This window comes from Ambystoma mexicanum, chromosome 11 (genome assembly GCF_040938575.1).
Source record: "Ambystoma mexicanum isolate Mex_15411 chromosome 11, UKY_AmexF1_1, whole genome shotgun sequence".
Taxonomy (NCBI): Eukaryota; Metazoa; Chordata; class Amphibia; order Caudata; family Ambystomatidae; genus Ambystoma; species Ambystoma mexicanum.
In genome coordinates, this window is record NC_090934.1 from 890788919 (window position 1) to 890809477 (window position 20559).

At 40.8% G+C, this 20559-nt stretch overlaps 1 protein-coding gene across 1 annotated transcript in view; it reads right to left on the minus strand.

Moving 5' to 3' along the window:
• The window catches only part of LOC138505059 (intestinal mucin-like protein), a 489690-nt gene that overhangs the window by 152260 nt on the left and 316871 nt on the right, over window positions 1–20559 (minus strand). The window contains exons 9-10 of the mRNA XM_069625384.1: window positions 15136–15234; window positions 7566–7694 (exon numbers count right to left, since the gene is read on the minus strand). Of these exons, the coding sequence (XP_069481485.1) occupies window positions 7566–7694; window positions 15136–15234 (228 nt within the window). The remainder of the gene's footprint in view (window positions 1–7565; window positions 7695–15135; window positions 15235–20559) is intronic.

Consider the following 20559-nt stretch of genomic DNA (forward strand, 5'->3'; position numbering starts at 1 on the left):
ACCAGCATGAAAGTCCGGCATCAGAGAATGGGCAATTAATTTCTGACCCCGCCGGACCCGGTAAGTGCCCTTTCGTGGCTGCCGGTGCTGGTAGATCCCCATTCCCATTTCAGCCCCATAAGGCTCAATGGGGATTCCTGCAGCATCGGCACCGTTCATAATGGTGCCGGTGATACAGGCAGGCTGTGCTCGCGGGTGCCTTTCATTCCGCCAGGGCAGACCTAGCAGAATGAAAGGCACCCACGGCACAACTCAGAGTTTGCCGGTCCAGTAACAACAGTACCGGCAAGCTCGTAATGAGGCCCATTGACACAGTCAGAGCACATGATATGGAGCTATCATTTCTTGGATCTCCTCCAGCACCAGTTTATGCTCCCCTAGTGAAAAAGGGGGACATTCATTGTATACCATCAAAGCTCTGTTGGGAACAGGCCCAACTAAGCAAGATGAGAGACCCAGATGGCACTCCACTAAAATTGATCAACTTGAGACAAATGTCCTCAGGTCACTCCACAACAAACACATACATCACTAGCAATGATTATGCCAGCTGCCTGTAGGAAAACATCACAATTGGAAAACAGTGAAAGCTGTGTTTCAGTTTTTAGTTGGTTATATGTGGCATACGTACTCCATCAGTTACAGCATTAAGTAGTGTCCTAAGGCAAATGTCTCAGACACAAGGGGTACCACAGCAATGAGGTTAGGATTATCCATAGCTGGGGAAACTATCCCATAGTGACAGTGACAATAATGCATCTCCTTAAAGGAGAACCTGCAAGAGTAGACGTTGCAATGGGGCTACCCCTTTACTTCCTAATGAACAAGAGAGGAACCCAATTTTGGAGACATATTATCAGCACCATATATGTCTCTAGGTAGAGATCTTCTGGGCAGACACCCAGGAGACGTTCCAAGAAATAACCAAAAGACAAAAAGTTGGAGAAGGGGAGGCATCCCATGGTAAATTTGACTAAACCAGAACTACCATCGCAAACCAAGGAAAGGGGGAATGAATCACAAATCAAAAATTGACAATGTAGCAGAGGAAGATAATTTGGCTTATGTCCCTTACTGTAACAGAGCATTATCTGCTAAAAGGAGCATTTCTAAACCTAAACAAGGATCCAATTGGACAAAGTGAGCAGGGCCTACAAGTAAGGGTCCAACCAGAATTATATGTAATCTCAGAGATACAGCAGAACTCAGAGAACCGTACAGGGACAGAAATGACAACTGTACTTTCTCTCACCCACAGAAAAGAAAAGACAAAGATCTCAATATCCAAGGGAAGTAGAAACCTGTTAGAAAACAAGACAAGGCAAGAAGGGAGAGAAATAGCAGACATCAGCTCTTCAATCAAAAAATCTGAAAGCTTCAGACCTAGAGGATAATCTAACTAGATAAAGAAGCTTGTCGGGTTTTATAAGTCCTTTTAGATTCTAATTTGTGTATTTACATGTTTGGGGAGAAACACACATTTCTTTTTAAATTAATACGCTGGCAACACAGCAAGTACAAATAACTACTTCACAGGAAAAGTGGTAGTAAATAATGAAATTCATTTAGAGTCAATTCGCCTTTAGGGGTAGCAATAATACAACTCAACCTCTGGATAAACCATTATGTGTTAAAGGGATAAATGGCTTTCAAGGGCAGGTAACCAAGAACAACTTAAAAGTGGTCTACAACCCATGGATCAAAAATGATTACAGGTAAACCATTCTAAATCCTCTTGCAATAATTCTTCTCGCCCATCCTATGTGTTTTAATGGTGATCCTAATCATTCCCAAAAAACGTCAAGGGGAAACACAGATTATATATGTACACTATGCCAACACTTGTACAACAGTAGCATTTAGTGTTTCAACAGCACAGACAAAGTTAAAAGGCTAACCTAACATAAATACATCATGGTGTCACTTAATGTTTCTCCCATACATGTTGAAGCCAGTGGGTCAATATAGCTTATTGCAGCCCTCAAAATATTTAAACAGTCAACAATTAGAGTTTGGAAACAATTGCAAAGAACCAATTTGTTTAGCCCTATGAACAGTTTAATGTCTCATGGTGAAGTCTTCTAAAAACGGTGTGCTGCTTGTTTTCAAGGCAGTTCAGCTTTGCAATTTAGCTCTGCCACCACATTAGTGAAACACGCTTTGCAAATCAGAATTTTGAAAAATGGGCAAAGAGCAATGTTCCCTCTAAGCTGTGTGCATGTGCGCTTGCCAAGCTTCCTTTTGGGTGCCGCTCAGAAGATTTTTAGCAGCGCACACAGAACATTTTCACTTATTCAAAAAGATTTAATAAGGCACAAGACACAGCAATTAACCGAAATGTTCTTTCTCTTAAAATAAGACACTATTCTTGATATTCTGCTAATTTGCATTACACTACTATGCACCTAAAATTCCTAACAGCAAAATACAATACAAGAAGTTAAAACCAATATGAAAAACTGGCTACATGACCAGAAGAATCTAACCAAGATATGCCTGCACACATTAACCAAAAATGTTCTCTCCACACCCATGACTCCTAAACCTGACTCTACCACACTTTCACCTTATGACTCCTGCCTGAGAGTACATTAAGATACTACTGGACAACCTTGACTCTTCCTCTCTTGGCTCTGTGAAAGGTTATCAGATGTGTACCTACATCCACTTGTTTTATGTTTGTTGTAACATGAATAACGTTAATGCGCCAGAATTTCTGTTATTCATTGTGCCTTACCAAAAGCATCACCCACACTATATAATCTACCGGCCAGCTCAAATATCGGCTACTGACTGTAAGTAAGAAAGCTGGCTACTTGGATGTATAACCAAATCCCATACTTCCTCTTCTTTGTACATATGTCACGCAAGTGCTTTGAATCGGCCCACTTCTAAGTTAACACATTATGAAACTCAAATATTAATTTGCCCTCTAAAGATTTTGAAAAGTCAAATGTGATGTTCAGCGTCACCTAGTTTAGCATTACTAACATTACCCTTTAAGTAGAGAGCAACATTGCAATATCATTTACTTAGCCTACAAGGGATAATGGGTATGCACTATGCCTGGGATTACACGTCCATAGTATCAGGGCACTGGATATTCAGACAGGAGAATGCTTTTCGCACAATCTGCATCATTTCCAAGTGTTCAGAGTTCCTTTGGGTATAGACCTTCACACATTATATGGTAACTCGCTTCTATACAAAAACTGTTTCACTGAGCACTTGTGTAATCCTACACAATGATATAAGGGTTGAGGATGTTGCAAACAATCTTGTATGCACTGCAAAAGAATTGTGTACATGCAGAGTCATGACATACTTAAAATACACATCATATGTTGAGGGATTTAAATATACCTTTCTTGCAAAGAATTGTGGGTCTGCAAATATCCCAGTCCGTGTTTCCTGCTACAATCCCTCACTTATTACAGTGCTCTATGAACTAGTATTGGAGGCAAGCACAGGGGCCGGTGAAGGGTAGGGTTGAAGCATCACTGCTTGCGGGCGATGAACAAAACAGCAAATTTCAAAGACCAAGTCAGATGTTTGGGCAGTACACTGAAAGAAATATGTTGTGTGTTTGCTAAAGAATAGGTCATTTCTTTCTATGCTACACTGCTGAGGGCTTTTCAATATCACCATGTGTTCTGTGTGTACAGTCTCTAGCATCTCCCTGCACCTTATTTAACTGATCACAAAGAATTAAAGGGTAGGGATCCATAGTTGTAGAAGAAAGCACTAAATAATTTGTATCTCTGATGTATTGATGCAATTAACTTAAAAGGCATATATGTGTGATTTTCTTCAACAGGGCTCCATAATAAACCTCAGTAAGGCTCTTGTTTATTTTTGTCTAGGCTGTGGTGCGGAAGAGTGGGCAAAACTATGCACTTTATTATGTGCCCTGTCATTTCACTCCCTATGCCAGGAGTACAAGCACGGTTCTAATCAGATTTTGCTCCCTACTTGGAGTCAAATCATTTTTCAGAGAATAAAAAAGTAAATAGCTTTGCCAATAGGGATACTTTCTGCTTATTAAAAGATGTTCTTTCCCCATAAAATTTCTTTTGAGATCGGGCATTAATATTATTAGAGTTCCTTCCTTCTTATTCCACTGCTCTGCTGTTCACTAATTCGAAAAAATATCAGTGGAGCTTTGTGTGTTGAAACAATGATATGTTCATTGTTTCTCAATTTTGTTAGGAACATTTTACTTTTTAAGGGAGCAAAAATGCAGGGTGCATATGTCTCTTATTTCTAAGGCTGGTGTTATCACTATCCACAGGAGAACGTAATGTGGATAGTATGCAGAGGCACAGGAATTTTGGATCATTATATTCTAAGGTGCAGTTATTCTGATGCAATTATCATCCGTACACACATTATTAGAAGCATGTTCTCCTGGCCCTTGAATTACTTCATAAAAGTGGCACTTGAACTCCTTTAGCACATTGGGCCTCATTTCGAGTTTGGAGGTAGGGCATGGCTGCCAAACTCAGGTCCGGGTCCGTGGTCCCTGAATAGGAAAATACCGGGCCATTCTGAATTTGGAGGGCCCGGTATTTCCCCATTCAGGGAACCCGGACCCAGACCTTCCCCATTCCCATTCGAGCCCCCATATGGCTCAATGGGAATGGGGAGGGAGCTAACAACAGGCCTGTTAATAATGGGCCCGTTGTTAGCTCCCTGGTGCCCTCGTGGGAGCCGCTCGAGCTCCTGCAAGGGAAACTTGTAATAGGGTGGAATGGGTTTAACGGCGCCAGCACCTTTACCGGCGCCGTTAAACCCATTCCGCCCGCCTCATAATGAGGCCAATTGCTTTTAATTGCCATTCATCCATCGGCAAAAGTATTCTGTGTGAGTTTCTTGACAGCCACATCAGTTATGACAAGATATATTTCAGGACAACAACCGCCAGGGACGTTGTTCGCAGCAGTAACAGGCTGACAAGCCAGCCTATTGAAGGAGTGGAACCCACCTATCCCAACCCACCACCAAGAGCCAACCTACCTGTCAATGAACAATAACGCACCAGCCTTGATAAAGACCCCTTTGGTCGAAACACGTGTTGGCTGACCACGAGATTATAGCATCAAGAATAAAACTCCCTTTTTTTGAAAAATCAGAATACAAAGAAACATTTCTTTAAGAATGAATAATGTTTGTGCACGATATCTGGGAACATCATTAAGCGATATTTGTGTTTTGTAATACAAATTAGTGATTTTCCAGTGGCATAAAACATGCAGAGCCTCATTAAGTCTTGGGGCAGTATCCCGGTGTAAATCCGCCAGAATACCACTCTAACAAATTACTGTCACCACCACTTGGTCCAGAGGAATTTCCACTGGATTACAACTGGTGGTGGCAGTGTAATTCCCCATTCATATTGAGTCCATATTGAGCCAATTAGAATAAATGTGGCTTTTTGGCAGGATTACCGCAGCGGAAATTCTGATAATTTGGGCATCCAGTTGGAGGCAAATCTTCCACTCCTGGCCCGAAATCGTAATTTGGTGTAGTTGTAAAGTTGGCAGCCTTGGAGTTAGTACCAACTTTACCACTTACCGCCAAACTCGTAATGAGGCCAACATTGATCTCTGCGCAGAAGTACGTTTGCAAGGTACTGTGGCAGATATTGAAGTCTTGGACTGGTTGATGAGTTTTCTGTATAATCACATATGACACATTTTATTTTAGCCAAGGTGTTTGGAAAAAGTATTGCAAGATTTTTTAAGAATTGCAGTGGCTGGGAAGAGGAAATTCCTTTCCAAACTCTCTTCTGCGACAGTAGCTCACAAACTGGCTTACCTCAGTAGTCAGTGTGCACATGGACATAATGTGTTCAGAACAGCCAAACAGTTCCACACATAGAGAAAAATAATTAGAGGGAACATTGGCAAAGAGTAAACTTTTAGGCCCCAATACTAGAATTAGTCTTGGCCTAGTCATCAAAGTTTCTGATTGCTTCCTTTCCCAGGTAGGTCAAGATCTTGTAGGTCACCAGAATCCTCTGGACACTGCTTCTTCATGGTCAACAGTGTCATAACCTTTGGTGACATTTCAGAAACTCCCTCCCAACAGTCTGAAACAGATGGCTTATACATGCTAAATTCCACTCCTGTTTCCCTGTTAGCCAATCAAATTATAACAGACTATGTTGCCATTCCTGCAATCATTAGAAACAGTAGAATTCAACATCTTGCTTGATTGTTTACATTTAATATGAAGCCATTCTTGCCATTATCTGTCACTTACACATGGGCTGGCATATGGGAACAAGCTGGGCCAAATGATAAAAGACATTTGTACTTTATACATTACATTTTCAGCTATTAACGTGTCCCAATTAAGCATTCAACCTTGGTTGGTGTTCTGTCTATATTAGCATCCACTTGGGTATTTTTTGTTTACATAAATATCATATATGTGTACAGCATGTTTCACATGTTCAGCAGTTTGCAAATAAATATTTTCAAAATAATTGTATTTTTTTGTATTGTTCTGCTCTCTCCTCCTATGCCTCCATAATAATGCTAGTACAATGCTAGGTGGTAATTATAGGCCAGAGGAAAGATCATATTTTTCTTAAAATAATTTGCAAATGGGACACGGTTAGAGGATAAAGTTGTTTCTTAATCCATCTCTTATTTTGTGCTTTTGGCATAGAAAGAAATAATCACACCTTTTTATTGAACCACGACATTTTGGTTTGCAGTGTAATGGCTAAGCCTGTCATACATTGTGAAAAAAGTACAGTACTGTTATGTATAATTCCAACTGTGCTTGAAAAGAGAAGGATGTCAAAGTCAATAGTTGTGAATGCACAGTTTTCAAATGCAACCCAGTCAAATTCAAATAGGCAATCTGCAGGCCTATGTACCTTTTCTCTGTAAATGTACCAGGTTCCTCACATGCAATCTGAAAGGTTAACTAGTGTTCTGCATAAGTTTAATTTGTGCTTGAAAAGAGAAAGCTGTCAGAGCCAATAGTTTGAATGCATATTTGTGAAATGTATCCTAGTCAAAGTCGACAACAATGTTTCATTTGTGACTCAGGCTTGCAAGGCATGGCTTGTAGTTTAGAGCTGTTCACATTCTAGGTATCTACTGTAATTTCTAACAACTCAGAAAACCTGAATACATTCATTTAATTTCCGGTACTTTCAGTTAATCATTCAAGAGTGTGTAAATGTACTATCTGAAGAGATATATTTATGTGACCCTCAGACTACGGGTTCAAACCCTAGTAGAGATAACCTTGACTTAATTTATTTTGTGATTAATTGAGCACTCATGAGTTGCCTAATAGTAATGCATGCTGTTACAACAAGTGGACTTCATAGAGCTAACATCACCAGTGGGACCATTTCAAGCCACACTACACGGGTAAGAACATTTACTGATTCAATGCACACTGCTGAAAATATATGATGTAGTGGGCAGGAAGCATACAAAAATTGTTGGTACAAGACTCACAAGCCAAACTCACAAGCCAAGCATGGACTAGCTACCCTAGAGCAAAATGGCAATTATCTACTAAAATCGTGCAGTACGTACATTTTCACAGTCTTCAGGATAAAAGGCAGGGCAGATTTGTTTCTCAACAGTCACGATAAATTGTCCATTGACTTGATTACATTTGTATGACATGCATTGCTCATCGGGCTCTCTCCATGAATCTCCATCCTAAAGAAGAAAAGCACAGTAATTTTGTAAGAATTAAAAGCTAATCTCCTCTTACACATTCTGCAAATGCATTCCTTTAACATACAGTAGGAAGCACATTTGTATCATTGCTCTGTTTATTCTTTTAATATGCCACTACTTCCCCCCATGGCTCCCTGTCAGCACCATAGTTCTTTGCACCTTTGAGCCTTAACCACATTAACCTGTTTACTGGCATCTTGACTAAGTGACCAGATGCAGTGTTATCTTGAGCAACAAGTAGCCAGAATGAGTCTTGTGATCCTTGTGTAAGACTTGTGATGTGTATCTGCACCTCAACCCTGAATTGCTTGAGAAAGTCTAGGAGACTCTTCAGAAAGGATGAGTCACTAAAGTTCTCAGTGACTTCAAAGGTGTCAACATGGGGTGACTTGGTCACTGCACTCCGACACCCAACAAGACACTCTTAAAGAGGCACAAACATACATGCTAAACCCAATGAATTTTGTCATTCCTGCTCATTATAAACATGTTTTTAATACATGTTCTTCAGATTATTTTTATTAAATTGTATTTTTCCAGAGCAAAACATATACAAATACCCCTCAATCTTATCTCCCTCCCATGTCTTCCCTTCCCCTTCCCCAAATCTGGACCAGGAGAGCAACCACCGCAATTCTCAGCCCTACAACATTTTACACTAGATTATAATCAGTAGTTGAAGTCTGTGTGGGCAAAACGGACAAAGTTACTCTTTAAGAAGGTTAACACCGGATCTCAGTCTGAGCTGAATGCAGCATGGTCTTGTTCAAGTGAGTAAGTAACTCATTCCATCACCACATAATCCCAGATTTTCTCGTATCCAGTCATGTAAAGTAGGCACTTCTTCGCTCTTCTATTTCTGTGCTATGAGAAGAAATGCAGCTAGCATCAATATCATGATTGCCTTTGCTGCCTGACTAATCTTGGGACCGTCTCTTGATCCCATAGACCCAGCAGGCAAACACACAATGGGGTTAACAAGTGAGCATCACAAATTTCCCAAATTGGTTTTAATATTGAACTCCCAGAACTTCTCTATTTTGGGACAAGTCCACCAGATGTGTAACCAGTCACCTCAGACTGAGTAGCCTCTCCGACAGTTGGGTGATATCTGTGAAAACATAGCATGTGTTCTTGTGGGAATGTAGTGCATTCTTTCATGATATTGAACCACATTTTTCTCAGTTGTATAGGTCAGGCTAGTTTGGGTATATTTCTTCATAGGAGATCCTAACTTTCAAAGGAAATGAGACCGCCCAATGTAATCCCGTTGCTTCATACAAGGCCAATAATTTTCCGGCAAGCTATCCAATATCAATTTCAATAAAGAAGAGATCAGATTCTTAGTGCCGGCTTGCATCACAAGGAATTTCCCAAAGGGGGGGGGAGAGTGCCAGCGAGGCAGCAGCTTTGTATTTTGGTTTCTAGGCCTGATGCCGTAGTGGCCTTAAGCAGAGTTGTTCTTTTTTGCTAATCAGAAAGAACTGTTTACAGAATTTGAAAGATAAGATTGAGGGCCCCTGAAACATATCTCTTAGTTTACATCAACCTGCCTCCCACCATTGTTTAAAAGCATTCACCCCCAGACCAGGAGTAAATTGAGTATTTCTAAAGAGAATGGTAGATGGTGAGGGTTAGGATGCTACTCTTTATTTCCTAATTAGTGTGTTCCATACGTACCCAATGATTGTGCTCAAATACATTTTCCTGGGTCTGTCTGATTTGTGAACCCACAGGACTTCATCCAGTGGTCAACCTACAGAAGCACTGTCCATTCTAACCCAAGTCTTGTTGCTGTTTTTAGTGAACAATTCCCTCATAACTCGGATCTTTGTGGCCTAATAATAGGCTATACATTTTGGGGGACACAGACCACCCTCATTTCTTAGGCATGCTTGGGTTTTGTACGAAAACTAAAGTCTTTTGGTTTTCCATAAGAATGTGGACATCAGACTAGCAGGTTATTTAAAGAAGGATTTCGGTATTTGTATAGGGTAAACTTGTAAGTAATAGAGAACACCAATGTAGTCCTGCCCAACCAGAAGATGGATAGAGGTCCCCAGCCCAGGTGATCCCTGTTAATTATTTGTCGGAGTGTTAGGGAGAATTCTCCAGAATGGCTAATTTCCCTTAACTACTGAGTCCTTCAGCAGCGTTGCTGGATTTCTAGGATTTATTTTTTCACCTGGTAAGAGTGTGAGCCTTTTTTACCACTATAACATGTGTTTTGCTGTGTGTTTTACATTATTGTGTTCATAGACTGTGGAGTCTCACCTACTCCATAGGCATCATCTTTTTACTGTGTGTCACACAGCACCTTTAGTGCAGTAACACAGGGTTGTCTTTTTCACACTTCCCACTTTAAACTCCATTTTCTGGGACTGACTACTGTCTCCCAGAAGATGTAAAGTTGCCATTGACTTTATTAGTCTTTTTAAATAATTCACAGACCCAGTACAAACTATCTTCCATAGAGTAGTGGAAAGGGTTAATGGTTATCCCTTTTTGTCTGTCTCTCATGGAACATTATTTCGATTACCTTTCTTTAAGATTTGACTCATGGCAATGGTATCTACTGTTTTTTACCCTAACGCAGACTATGAAAATAGCCTTGGTACTGTTTTAGGCTATGTTAGTAGCCTCAAACTTTAATCCGCTGGACCCCTTTTAATTTTATTTGGTTCTGGCTGGGTTTATTTGTGATTTCTTTTTGTAAAGGTCTTTCTCGTTTTTTACTCTGCGCGCCAAACCAGGTCTGGTTCCTTTGTTCGCCGTCCTTTGGCGGGCATCTGCACAGAAGCCCTCCTTAGACGCCTGAGAGTCTAGGTAGACAGGATGTGAGGGAGGGGTTTTAGGCCCCCTGCATAAGGTCTCCTTGGAGACCACAGTCACACTCTTGTTTGATTGGCTAGGGCAGCCAGGATGTGTGAATGGCGGAAAACTGCATAAAAAGCAGGTTTCTCGGACTTGGAAGGCAGAGTCGCCGCTGGATCGAGAGAACCGAAGAGAAGCTGAAGGAAGAGGACTACTGCATCTACTGAACCACCCGGTGAAGCCCTGCTGCGGGTCCGAAACTCCAACACTTCGATGACAGAGAAGATCTGCAAGGAATCTTCTTCCCTTGAGCTGGTGGGATGAACCAGTTCACCAAACACCAAGCAAGGCCTCCCTCCCCTGGTCGAATTTGCTGTGAATCGCTGCAGTGAACCGGATAGCCAAGAGGACCGGACCCTGTTTGGGTATTAAGGAGCACACCTTTTATTAGTTGCTTTGCTCTGCTGCTGGCTTCTTCCCTGGGCAGTGCAGGACCCTCCAGTCTTCCTCCTTCATGTCAGTCCGACAGTCGCTTCAGGAACCTTGAGCCTGCAGGACCTGCCAGGAACTTTGTCCTCTGCTACAGCATTCTTCTTCTACTAAGGTACTGTTCAAATCTGGTCATTCATTCCGTCCACCGCAGTGAAAGTGCTTGAAATCTTTCACTAATCCGAGGGCTTGTTCTTCTCTACTCTTTTAAGTAACTTTTCTTCCGACCAACTTCGTTTCGAACTCTTGGCAAACTCTGAACTGTGTGATCCTCTGCAAAGACTCTGAACCATTAACATTGGCCCAGACCTATTGATTTGAATCCTAGTTGTAGTAAGCCTTTTCTAGATTGCCCTGCCTACTTACTGGTTGGTGCTGCTTGATTTTGAATAACCTTGTCTTTCCCTCCCTTTTTAAATTGCTGGAGTGCCATTTTGCTCACCTTTCATTTTGAGTTTAACTTGTCCAGAATTCATTTGGTGGTGTGTAGTGTATTAAGTTTGTGATTTTCTGCCGCTTTATATTAACAAACTATTTTACAAATGATATTGTAAATAAATGTATATTCTTTTACTCAGAAACCTTGAGTCAGTGTTTGTTTGAAGCATAGCAACTGCTGTCCTTTGTGTAATACACAGCTTTGCCATAAAAAACTGTGGCTATACGTTGTGGGGTGTGCGCCAGCTTTATCTTCAGAGCTTGGTTCCCATGATCATATATGGCCTGGAGGCATTATTGCATATTAACCTGAGCTGGCTCCAAGTTATAGAAGGTACATTTTGGAGGCAGATACTGGGCCTTCCCCAATGCATTCAAATGGCCATATTAAGACTGGAACTAGGGCTAACTTCCCTTAAAGCTACGGTACTTAAAAGAAGAGCTGAGATTCATCATAAGATGACTAACCAATCTACGAATCCTCTCTCAAATTTACTAAATCAAGAAATCTCTAAGGAAACAACTTCTTACCATCTAAAAACAAGCATGGAAAAGCTGCATAAAGAGATAGGTTGGTTCCCTGTTTTAAGGATATACATACCACAACTAAGAAGGCCCTATCTAAAAGTATAGATTTATGGGACTGGCTCGAAAATTATGACCATTTAAGTAAACTCACAAAGTACCAATTTGTGCAGTACAGACTCTACATCTACCTGAAACCACAGTTGTATCTAAACATGAGTCCCTCTAGTAAGCTTAGACGCTTCCTTCTCTTGCTGCGTCTGGATTGTCTCCGGTATTAGCCAATAAGTGGGTAGAGAAACATATATTACCACACAAAAGATACTGTTGTATGTGCAAGAACTCTTCCATCAACGAAACAGCTATGCACCTTTTAACAGCCTGTCCTACAATGCTCGAAATATACGAACAATGTTATGGGAAAGTGGTCCATAATCCTGCCCACATAGAAGAGCTATGGTTTTGGCATCATAGCCTAAATTCAACGTCTATAAAAACTCAAACAGCGATGTACAGCTGAATATCGAGAAATCTTTGGCGATAAGCAGTTAGTCCTATAACAGTTAAATTACGCTAATGCGAATAGGACTAGGCAGACCTAAAGTATATATCACAAGTCCTAAAAGACTGCTTCCTTTTATTAGGTCTATGAACTTCTGACTTTTAATCTAATGAAACTAGCTGAAAGTATATACAGTTCTTTAGACAAGGAAAGGGGAGACACTGATTAGTGTAAATTCTAAGTAATATGACTATATGATGACAAATTAACTAGATCCATCATTAATAATTTGATCATAAGAACAACTTGTCTTGAACTAGAAACATATGTCTCCCCTTGTCCCGTTTGACTTTGGCTTGTTTATTTGTGTTTGTTTAATACTGTTTGATCTTATTTTATTGATGTATTTTATCTTTAATATACATATGTGTAAAGTTTATATTCTAAACTGTATCACATTATTATTAAATTAGTAACTTCTGATACTGTTCACTTTACTCTTGAGATAAGTCTGGCTGCTCAGCCATCACTACACTTTACTGTCTATTACAGGCTTGTACCAAAGGTGAATTTGTACTGTCACTTGTAGTCTTAATTGTGTGTGGTATTCCCAAAAGGTACTGCATATGATTCTGCCTAACACGGAGTGTGGGGAAGTTTGCACCATATAGTTTCTCTAAGGAAGTGATGAGTTTCCCAGGCGTTTGATGCTCTCTGTAGCCCATGTAAAGGGGAGGTCAACTGGGATTAGTGACTATCCTGCCCTTGCAGTGTTAGATTGAGGATCTCTGATGTGTCTTTATTGACCTTTAGGCCCACAACTTCCTTGAAGGTCTAAAGTTCTGTCTGTAGCACTGGAAGGGAGACCACAGGGTGTGTCAGAGATAGGGGCATCGCGTCAATTGAAGTGGAGAGCTTATGCTCTTTACCCCCAAATGAAATACCCTTTATTCTTAAATGGTTCAAAAATGGTTTCAGGAAGATTGCAAAATGAGGGGAGAAAGGGGGAAACCCGTTTAGTGCCTCCACAAAGCTTTATTCTAGTTAAGTGGGTTTTGTGAATAGATAGACACACTGAGGGGCAATGAAATTGGTGCTCACCATCTGGTGGAAAAGATTTCTGAAGCCCATAAAGCAGAAAGGTCCATTTGCACTCGGTCAAACACATTCTCAGTGTCCAAAGAAAGGACCGGCAGAGTGTCTGTAAGTATTGTTTTTTACTTGAGGTGAGCAAACCTTCTGTTATTATTGAATGTCTGGCAATTCCTTATGAACCCTGATTGATCTGATCGAATCAGTGATGAAAGCAACGGGCCTAATGAATCGTCCAACATCTTTGTGTAGATCTTCACATCTACATTGATCAAGGCTATGGGGTGGAAAGATTCACACTTGGAGGGGTCTTTTTTGGGCTTCAAGGTGAGGATAAGGACCATATTTGTGTCTTCCACTGAGGGAGTGATAGGGCCAGAGGAACGTAAACTATTGAAAAGGCTGGTTAACGTGGGAACAAAAAGGTTCCTAAAGGTTTTATGGAATATTGCTGGGAAGCCACCCCGTCCTACTGATTTATTACCTCGTAAGTTGTTAAAAACCCTTAGGACCTCTTCCTCTGATATTTCTGCCTCTATTCTTTCACCCTCTAGCAGGGATATTTTCGATACCGACAATGTTTTAAGGTATTAAGCCTGCAGCCCTGCAGGAGGAGAATCTGAAGTGTATAGCTTCTCTTATAACTTGGTCAACTAGTTAATTACCCCTTCCATATTCCCCTTGCCGTCATTCAAGGCCATGATCATTCTAGAGCCCCTTTGCTCTCTGAGGATTCTGGCCAATAGTCTATAAGCCCTAATGGCTAGTATATAATACTGATGTTTGGCGTGCAATAATGCCTTCGTATCACATCTGGTTCTTTATGGATCCAGTTTTCCAGCAGTCCCTCTGTAGGACTTTAAGTTTGCTCTTGATAAATTGTCCTCCATCATCTTCTTTGGATTAAGTAATGCCCCTTCCTGACCTGTTCTAGTAGTCTAAACTGTGTGAAGGCGTTATAAAGTAGACACAGGCAACTGAATTCAGGATTTGGGCTATAGACTTTTATGTAACAAAAAGCAGGTTGAAAAAAGGCCTAACTTGCCCTATGCTAAAATGGGATTTTCCTAACTAAATAACTAAGAATATTCTGTGTCAGGAAGGTGAAACCAAAAATCTGTCTGTGTCCAAAACTTAAGCTTCCCCTCACAGCTAGTTGCATACAATGTGCAGGGATCTCAGCATCAAAACAGGACGTGTTCAAATAAAGGTTAAGAGCTTCTTCCAGCTTGTAGTTTTGGAAATGGCTTTCCCTTCCCCAAGGTTCAAGATAGTTCACAATGCTTTATTTTGTATCACCGTTTCTTAGCTGTCATTCTTTTCGAATCCTGTTTGGTACTGCTAGACTACTAATACATTATGAAAACTATATAGGGAAAAAACGTTCCTGCATGTTGTCTGGGTGAGTTACTTTTCTATCCACAGAACACTTTGTAAATTATAGTGTTCCTCAGTCTGGAAAGCAATTCTGTAGGTGTATTTATGTGACTGCACTCCATGATATTGTTTGTTGGTATACCCTTTATTGAATACAAATCAAAATAGAGTTCCACAAGTTACCTTATAAACATTCTGTCCGCCATATTTCTTATCTTTGATACAACCAATAGCCACGCATTGGCTACAGCATACATCAGCAGCCGGTGAACGATAATGGCCCTGCAGAGGAAGAATGAAAAAAGAGGTGTAGTCAGTGAGTGTACTCTTTAGGTTGGGGTTGACACGAGTCCCTGGAAAGTGTTCTACAAGTTGTAAGAATGTTGTTACCAATAATTCTGCATGCATTAACCAATCAAAATACGAGGTGTTATTGTGACATGATTACCAAGACTCTCCCATGTCCTAAGATTATCTGTCTTCTAGTTGTTTCGAGCAATATCACTGCCAAACAAAGGTAAGTGATTTCTCAGTTCCCCATTGATATTGGCAACTCATTCATCCTATTTCAAATAGTGAACATTACAATGTGTTTCTTTAAGAATATAGATAGCATGTTTTATGAGGAATATTCCAAGTGAAGGTAATAGCTGAAGATTAATATTTGGTTATTGTGCTGGCTATTCCTTTGGATAAGCTGTTACATATTTACTCAGCTAGGCTAAATCAAGTTTTGCTCAACTTTGGTTGAGAATGGTTCGGGCATGGTTGTCCCATGGTTTAATTCGTCTGATTGAGATGGTCTTTCCCGTTTCTAGCACACCTTGAGGACAGGAAACCAACTTTAGATGCTGTGTATTTTCTCAAACACATAGTTTATTTTATGCAGTTGCATTCAAGGTCAGAGCTTCGCAATATGAAATATGTGGCTCAGATTCACAGAGACCTCTGTGTGAAGGAGCAAATTGCTCAGACAACCTGCATCCATCACTTCCAGCAGTAAAACCCTCTACCTTTTAAAGAGGACCTGAATTCAAGAGCAGGATGTGAGTACACAGGTTTCTCAGCCCAACCACTCGTGTTTAATGAAACAATATGTGGATGCCACAAACCTGTAAACACATTGGTCCAGAAACATGGGCAGCCGGTCACCCTCCAACAACAGAGGCGTAGTGCGCACAGCACCAGACACTTACATTTCCACCCTTGCTTCATTTTCAATCATGTTTCAGAATTAAACATCTAAATAAATCTAGATACCGGGCCTCACTATAGATTGGACGGAGGAGTAAAAATATGGCGGTAACGCTATTACCGCCAAATTACTGCTCTGCCCAATGCTGAGATTTGGGAAAAGTCAGAGGATTTACTTCCAACTCTGAGTTGGAGGTGAATATGCAGACTTTCTGCCCATTTTTGGTGCAATTACCACGGCTCCATTACCGCTGCAGTAATTGCACTGGACAAGCCCCACTGAGTCCGATGGACACAAGGAAAATGGAGACTTACACCGTCACTGCAACTTATGATCCGGCACTAATAGAGCCGGACCAAGTTGCGCTAATGCTATTTGCATTGGACTGTAGTTCAGCGGATTTACCGCCGGGATACCACCCAATATATAGTGAGGCCCATGGTGATGGTTTTTAATTAGCACATGGAATTTCTGGCAGGGACCTAAGAAGAACCCTTTCTGCATTTCTCTTCCCCTTGTGTCTAGGCTGAGAAAATACAGGGCCATGACAGCAAAAATGCCAAGCATAGACTCTTCAGAAATATACTTATGTATGTTAACCCATCCTCGAAAATGGTCATCATAAGTGCCCTTATCAATGCCAAGCTGGTCTAAGCCCAGCTAGACTATTTTACTCTGGTCTTCTTCAGTACCCTTTGAACAAACACTGATGCAAGGCTTGCCACGAGCTACAGAAAAAACTACTGTAGGCTCCATGTTCACCCAAGAATTGTAATTGCAATACACTGGCTCACTTAAAATGCCTAATTGCCCCTTCTTATCCCCAAAATAATGTTCAGATACATTCGATCTCACAATCCTAAATCCCACAATCACTATAGGTTAAGGCTATACCACTCCAACCACAAGCAATCATCACCAAAGCCTACAGTGTTAGCTTGCATATAGGGATGGGAAAGCCATTTTCTAGGCAATGCCATAATGATACCATCTGGCCATAAGATGGCAACTACTGGGAAATGGTGTTAACACTTCTTTATATCATGGCACTGCCTAGTAAATGCCTATATAATGCCTATACAAGAGCAAAAACAATTGGATTTGCCAATGCGTAATATTAGAAAATCAGTGTAAGGAGCCAGCACACTGGCACACATATTGCTTATAAATCAAGGGATTGACTGCAGAATTGATGAATAAAATGTTTATACAGCATGAGCTGGTTTATAGTTGCAAATACATCATTACATTTAAAAAGGCAGCTTAGAAATAACATGGATTTCCCCTTAAAAGCACGGGGCTAGCTCTAGGACCTGTTAGAAGGCCGTTTTAGATGGGGAGGGGCAGGTAGTGCATGAGAATGGTCATAGGCACGACCATTGTCATGGGTGGTCACTGAGTGGATAGAAATCCTAACAATACCTACAGCATGTGTCTCTCTCCTCATCCAAATTCTCTCCTAGCTTCCCTTCCCATGACAGTAGTTTTGGCTTATAGACAGCATTTAAAAGAGACACCTAACTACTAACACTTAAACGCGTTTGGAGAATCATACTATAAGCCTTTTATCTCAATCTTATAATTGTGCTACTTTTTAAACTCGTGATTCCAGTTCTCTCAAATTTACAGCGGCCATGCGAGAGAAGGCTATCCAGCCATGATTATTCTCTTTGCATTCGAGGTTTTTTTCCACTTCAATTTTAGGGAAATTAGAATCCCAAGCAAAAACCGGACCGAATGGCCCTCTGGGAAAATTGAGAGCTCTATGATTCCTGCCTCCATGCTACGACAGGAGAGTTAAACATTTGAGCTAGGTCTGCAATGTTATCAGTAAGATCAAACGTACTTCAAGAAATCGCGTTGCTTTGCCTCTGTTTGCAAACCAATGGTTAGGGTGCTGTATGGTGTTTAGACCCCAGCCACTCTTCCCCTCCAGCTCGCCAATTCCAATCTCTAATACCGAGCAAACAGAAAATGAATTGAATTTGCTGTAAATATTTCAGGAAAGTGTATGGGAAATGCAAGAAATGTCATGTGGACACTTCCAAAGTAGACTCAGAGAAAAGTGGCGCAGGTTAAGACAAATTAGGGATGCAGCGCACAACACACAGAAATTACATTTTCATTAAGCTATTAAATAATCAAGGACATGGATGCTGATACCGTGCAAATGTCATATCCTGGTTACAAATGAATATGTATCGTTTGAAGATCAATAACCTTTGTCCACAAAAACGTTGGACTATTTTTTTCTAATGAAAATCATGTAACACAGGTTATACAAGAATAAGACATTTTGATATTTCATTGGATACAGATTATTTACTGAACGCGAACGTCATGGGCACTTATTACATGGTTCGATATAAAGAATGCTTGTTGCTTATATAATATGTCTATCTCATCTAATGCATTCTATTTTTCTTGTAATACATTTCTTAGAAATTAGGTCTTTCAACTTAAGGTGTATTTCTTACATGATGTTATCTACTCAGCTATGCTAGCTCTAAATTCCAAACATTTTACGCCCGATGCAACTTTAATTGCATGTTTTATAACTTGTAGTTATGATATAACATGGCACTCCCACAATCAACAACTCAAGGTTCCACAGTACATCCATTGTGCTTAACATGTTTTCAAAGATTCCAAGGTTTCGTCTTCCCTATGAGCACTTACCCACCCCTCACTGTAATCAAAGGCCCAACGCCTTCTCTTTATGCACTCTGTGATTATATGTCTCGACCAGCAGTCAGGGGGAGGATGGCTAGGATGCATAGAATTGCAGGAGGGCCTTATTCCAAGACTATTAATTTTACTAGGCATGTATAGTTGTTAGGCAACATTTGCATGCAGTGCCCTCTGGGACCACTACACACAACTATGACTACAGGTGTAAGCAAGACCAACCTTTGGTACAAGTCTGTACCACACAGTTTTTGGTAGCGAGCTGAGCAGCCAGGCTTATCTCAAGAAGGAATGTGAGCTTGTAAGGGTGTTACATAAAAGTCTACAATAACAAATATTCAGATAGACACTCATACTCAAGGTTTCATGGTAAAAAAACATTAATTAATTTATTAAACAATCATTTATAAAGCATTCACTAAATGAGGCAACCAATATGACACAAGAATTATACTATAATACCGATTATTAAGCAGTTGAGCTCCCTTGAAGTAGGAGCAAAATAGCATTGAAGAAGGAGCAAAAAGGCATACATTTATAAAACAAATATTATAGTTACTATAATACAGTGCAAATAATTTGAGTTCACCAGAGGAGTTGATTCAATGCAATAGATAGGCCAAAGTCAATGGGCTAGCGTCTTGTATAAGTAAAAACCGTTCTGGTATTTAAAACGGAAAAGTCTTTGCCACAGTTCTTCGAAGTAGTTCACAGGAGAAAGGTTCATATGTCGGGTCACAAGCTGACTAGGCCTGCAAGTTGCCAAAGTTCCACAAACTTTAGCAGTGAGAGGTAAGTTCTCTCGGTCGGGTATTCACAGTACCTTATATTGAAGAAAAATATGCAGCTGAAGCCTTCTGTGCCTGGCAGTTCCTGCAGATTTCGCTGTTCCTGAGCCTCGGTCGTGGGGACAAGAGGGAGGACATCAGGGGACTCCTTCACTATACAGGGACTGGTCACAAAGCTGGAAAATTGTCAAATCTTCGATTCCAGTTGCTGTTCTTCAAGCACTCAAGCTGGTGTCCTTCCCCCTGGTTAATCCTAACCAGCTCCGATAATGGTAACTAGGTGGTTTATGAGTTGAGTGGTCCCACCAACTCAAAGGAAGAAGTTGTCCTTGAAGGGGCTTTCCGCGTCGAGATGAACTTTGTGATTCGGACCTGCAGCAGGGCTCCACCATGCAAATGAACAGTCCAGTAGTTGCAGCAGCTGTCCTCTTCCAGCTCGTCTTTGGTTCTTTCGTTCAAGTGGTCGACTCTACCTTCCAAGCCAAGAGACTCACCTTTTAAACAGTTTTGTCCCATTAATTCCAGCCTAGCTGCCACTCAGCCAGCAGGGTGGCTGTCCTTCTAGATATCGGTGTTCACGGTCGGGAAAAAGAATGGTAGTTCGTTGTATAACCGCTGCCACCAGCCATTTCGATAGAAAAGGGTAGCATTTGACAACTACATGAGTTTCTAGACATAGGGGATACTAGGTAAAGCCTCCAGCACTCTATTGTAAGATAGGGTGTGCTGGGTCTAGGAATTTATAAAGACTAGTAAAGTCAATTTAACTTTACATTCTCTGGGAAACAGTAGTTTATCCCAGAGAAGGTATTTAAACATTGGGACAGCCTAAAAAGCTTCCCTGTGTCAATCTAAAACCCCATAATCAAATAACACAAGAGTAAAACACACATCAAAATGCATGAGAGAGTGAGAAAAAAAGGACCATGCTCTCTC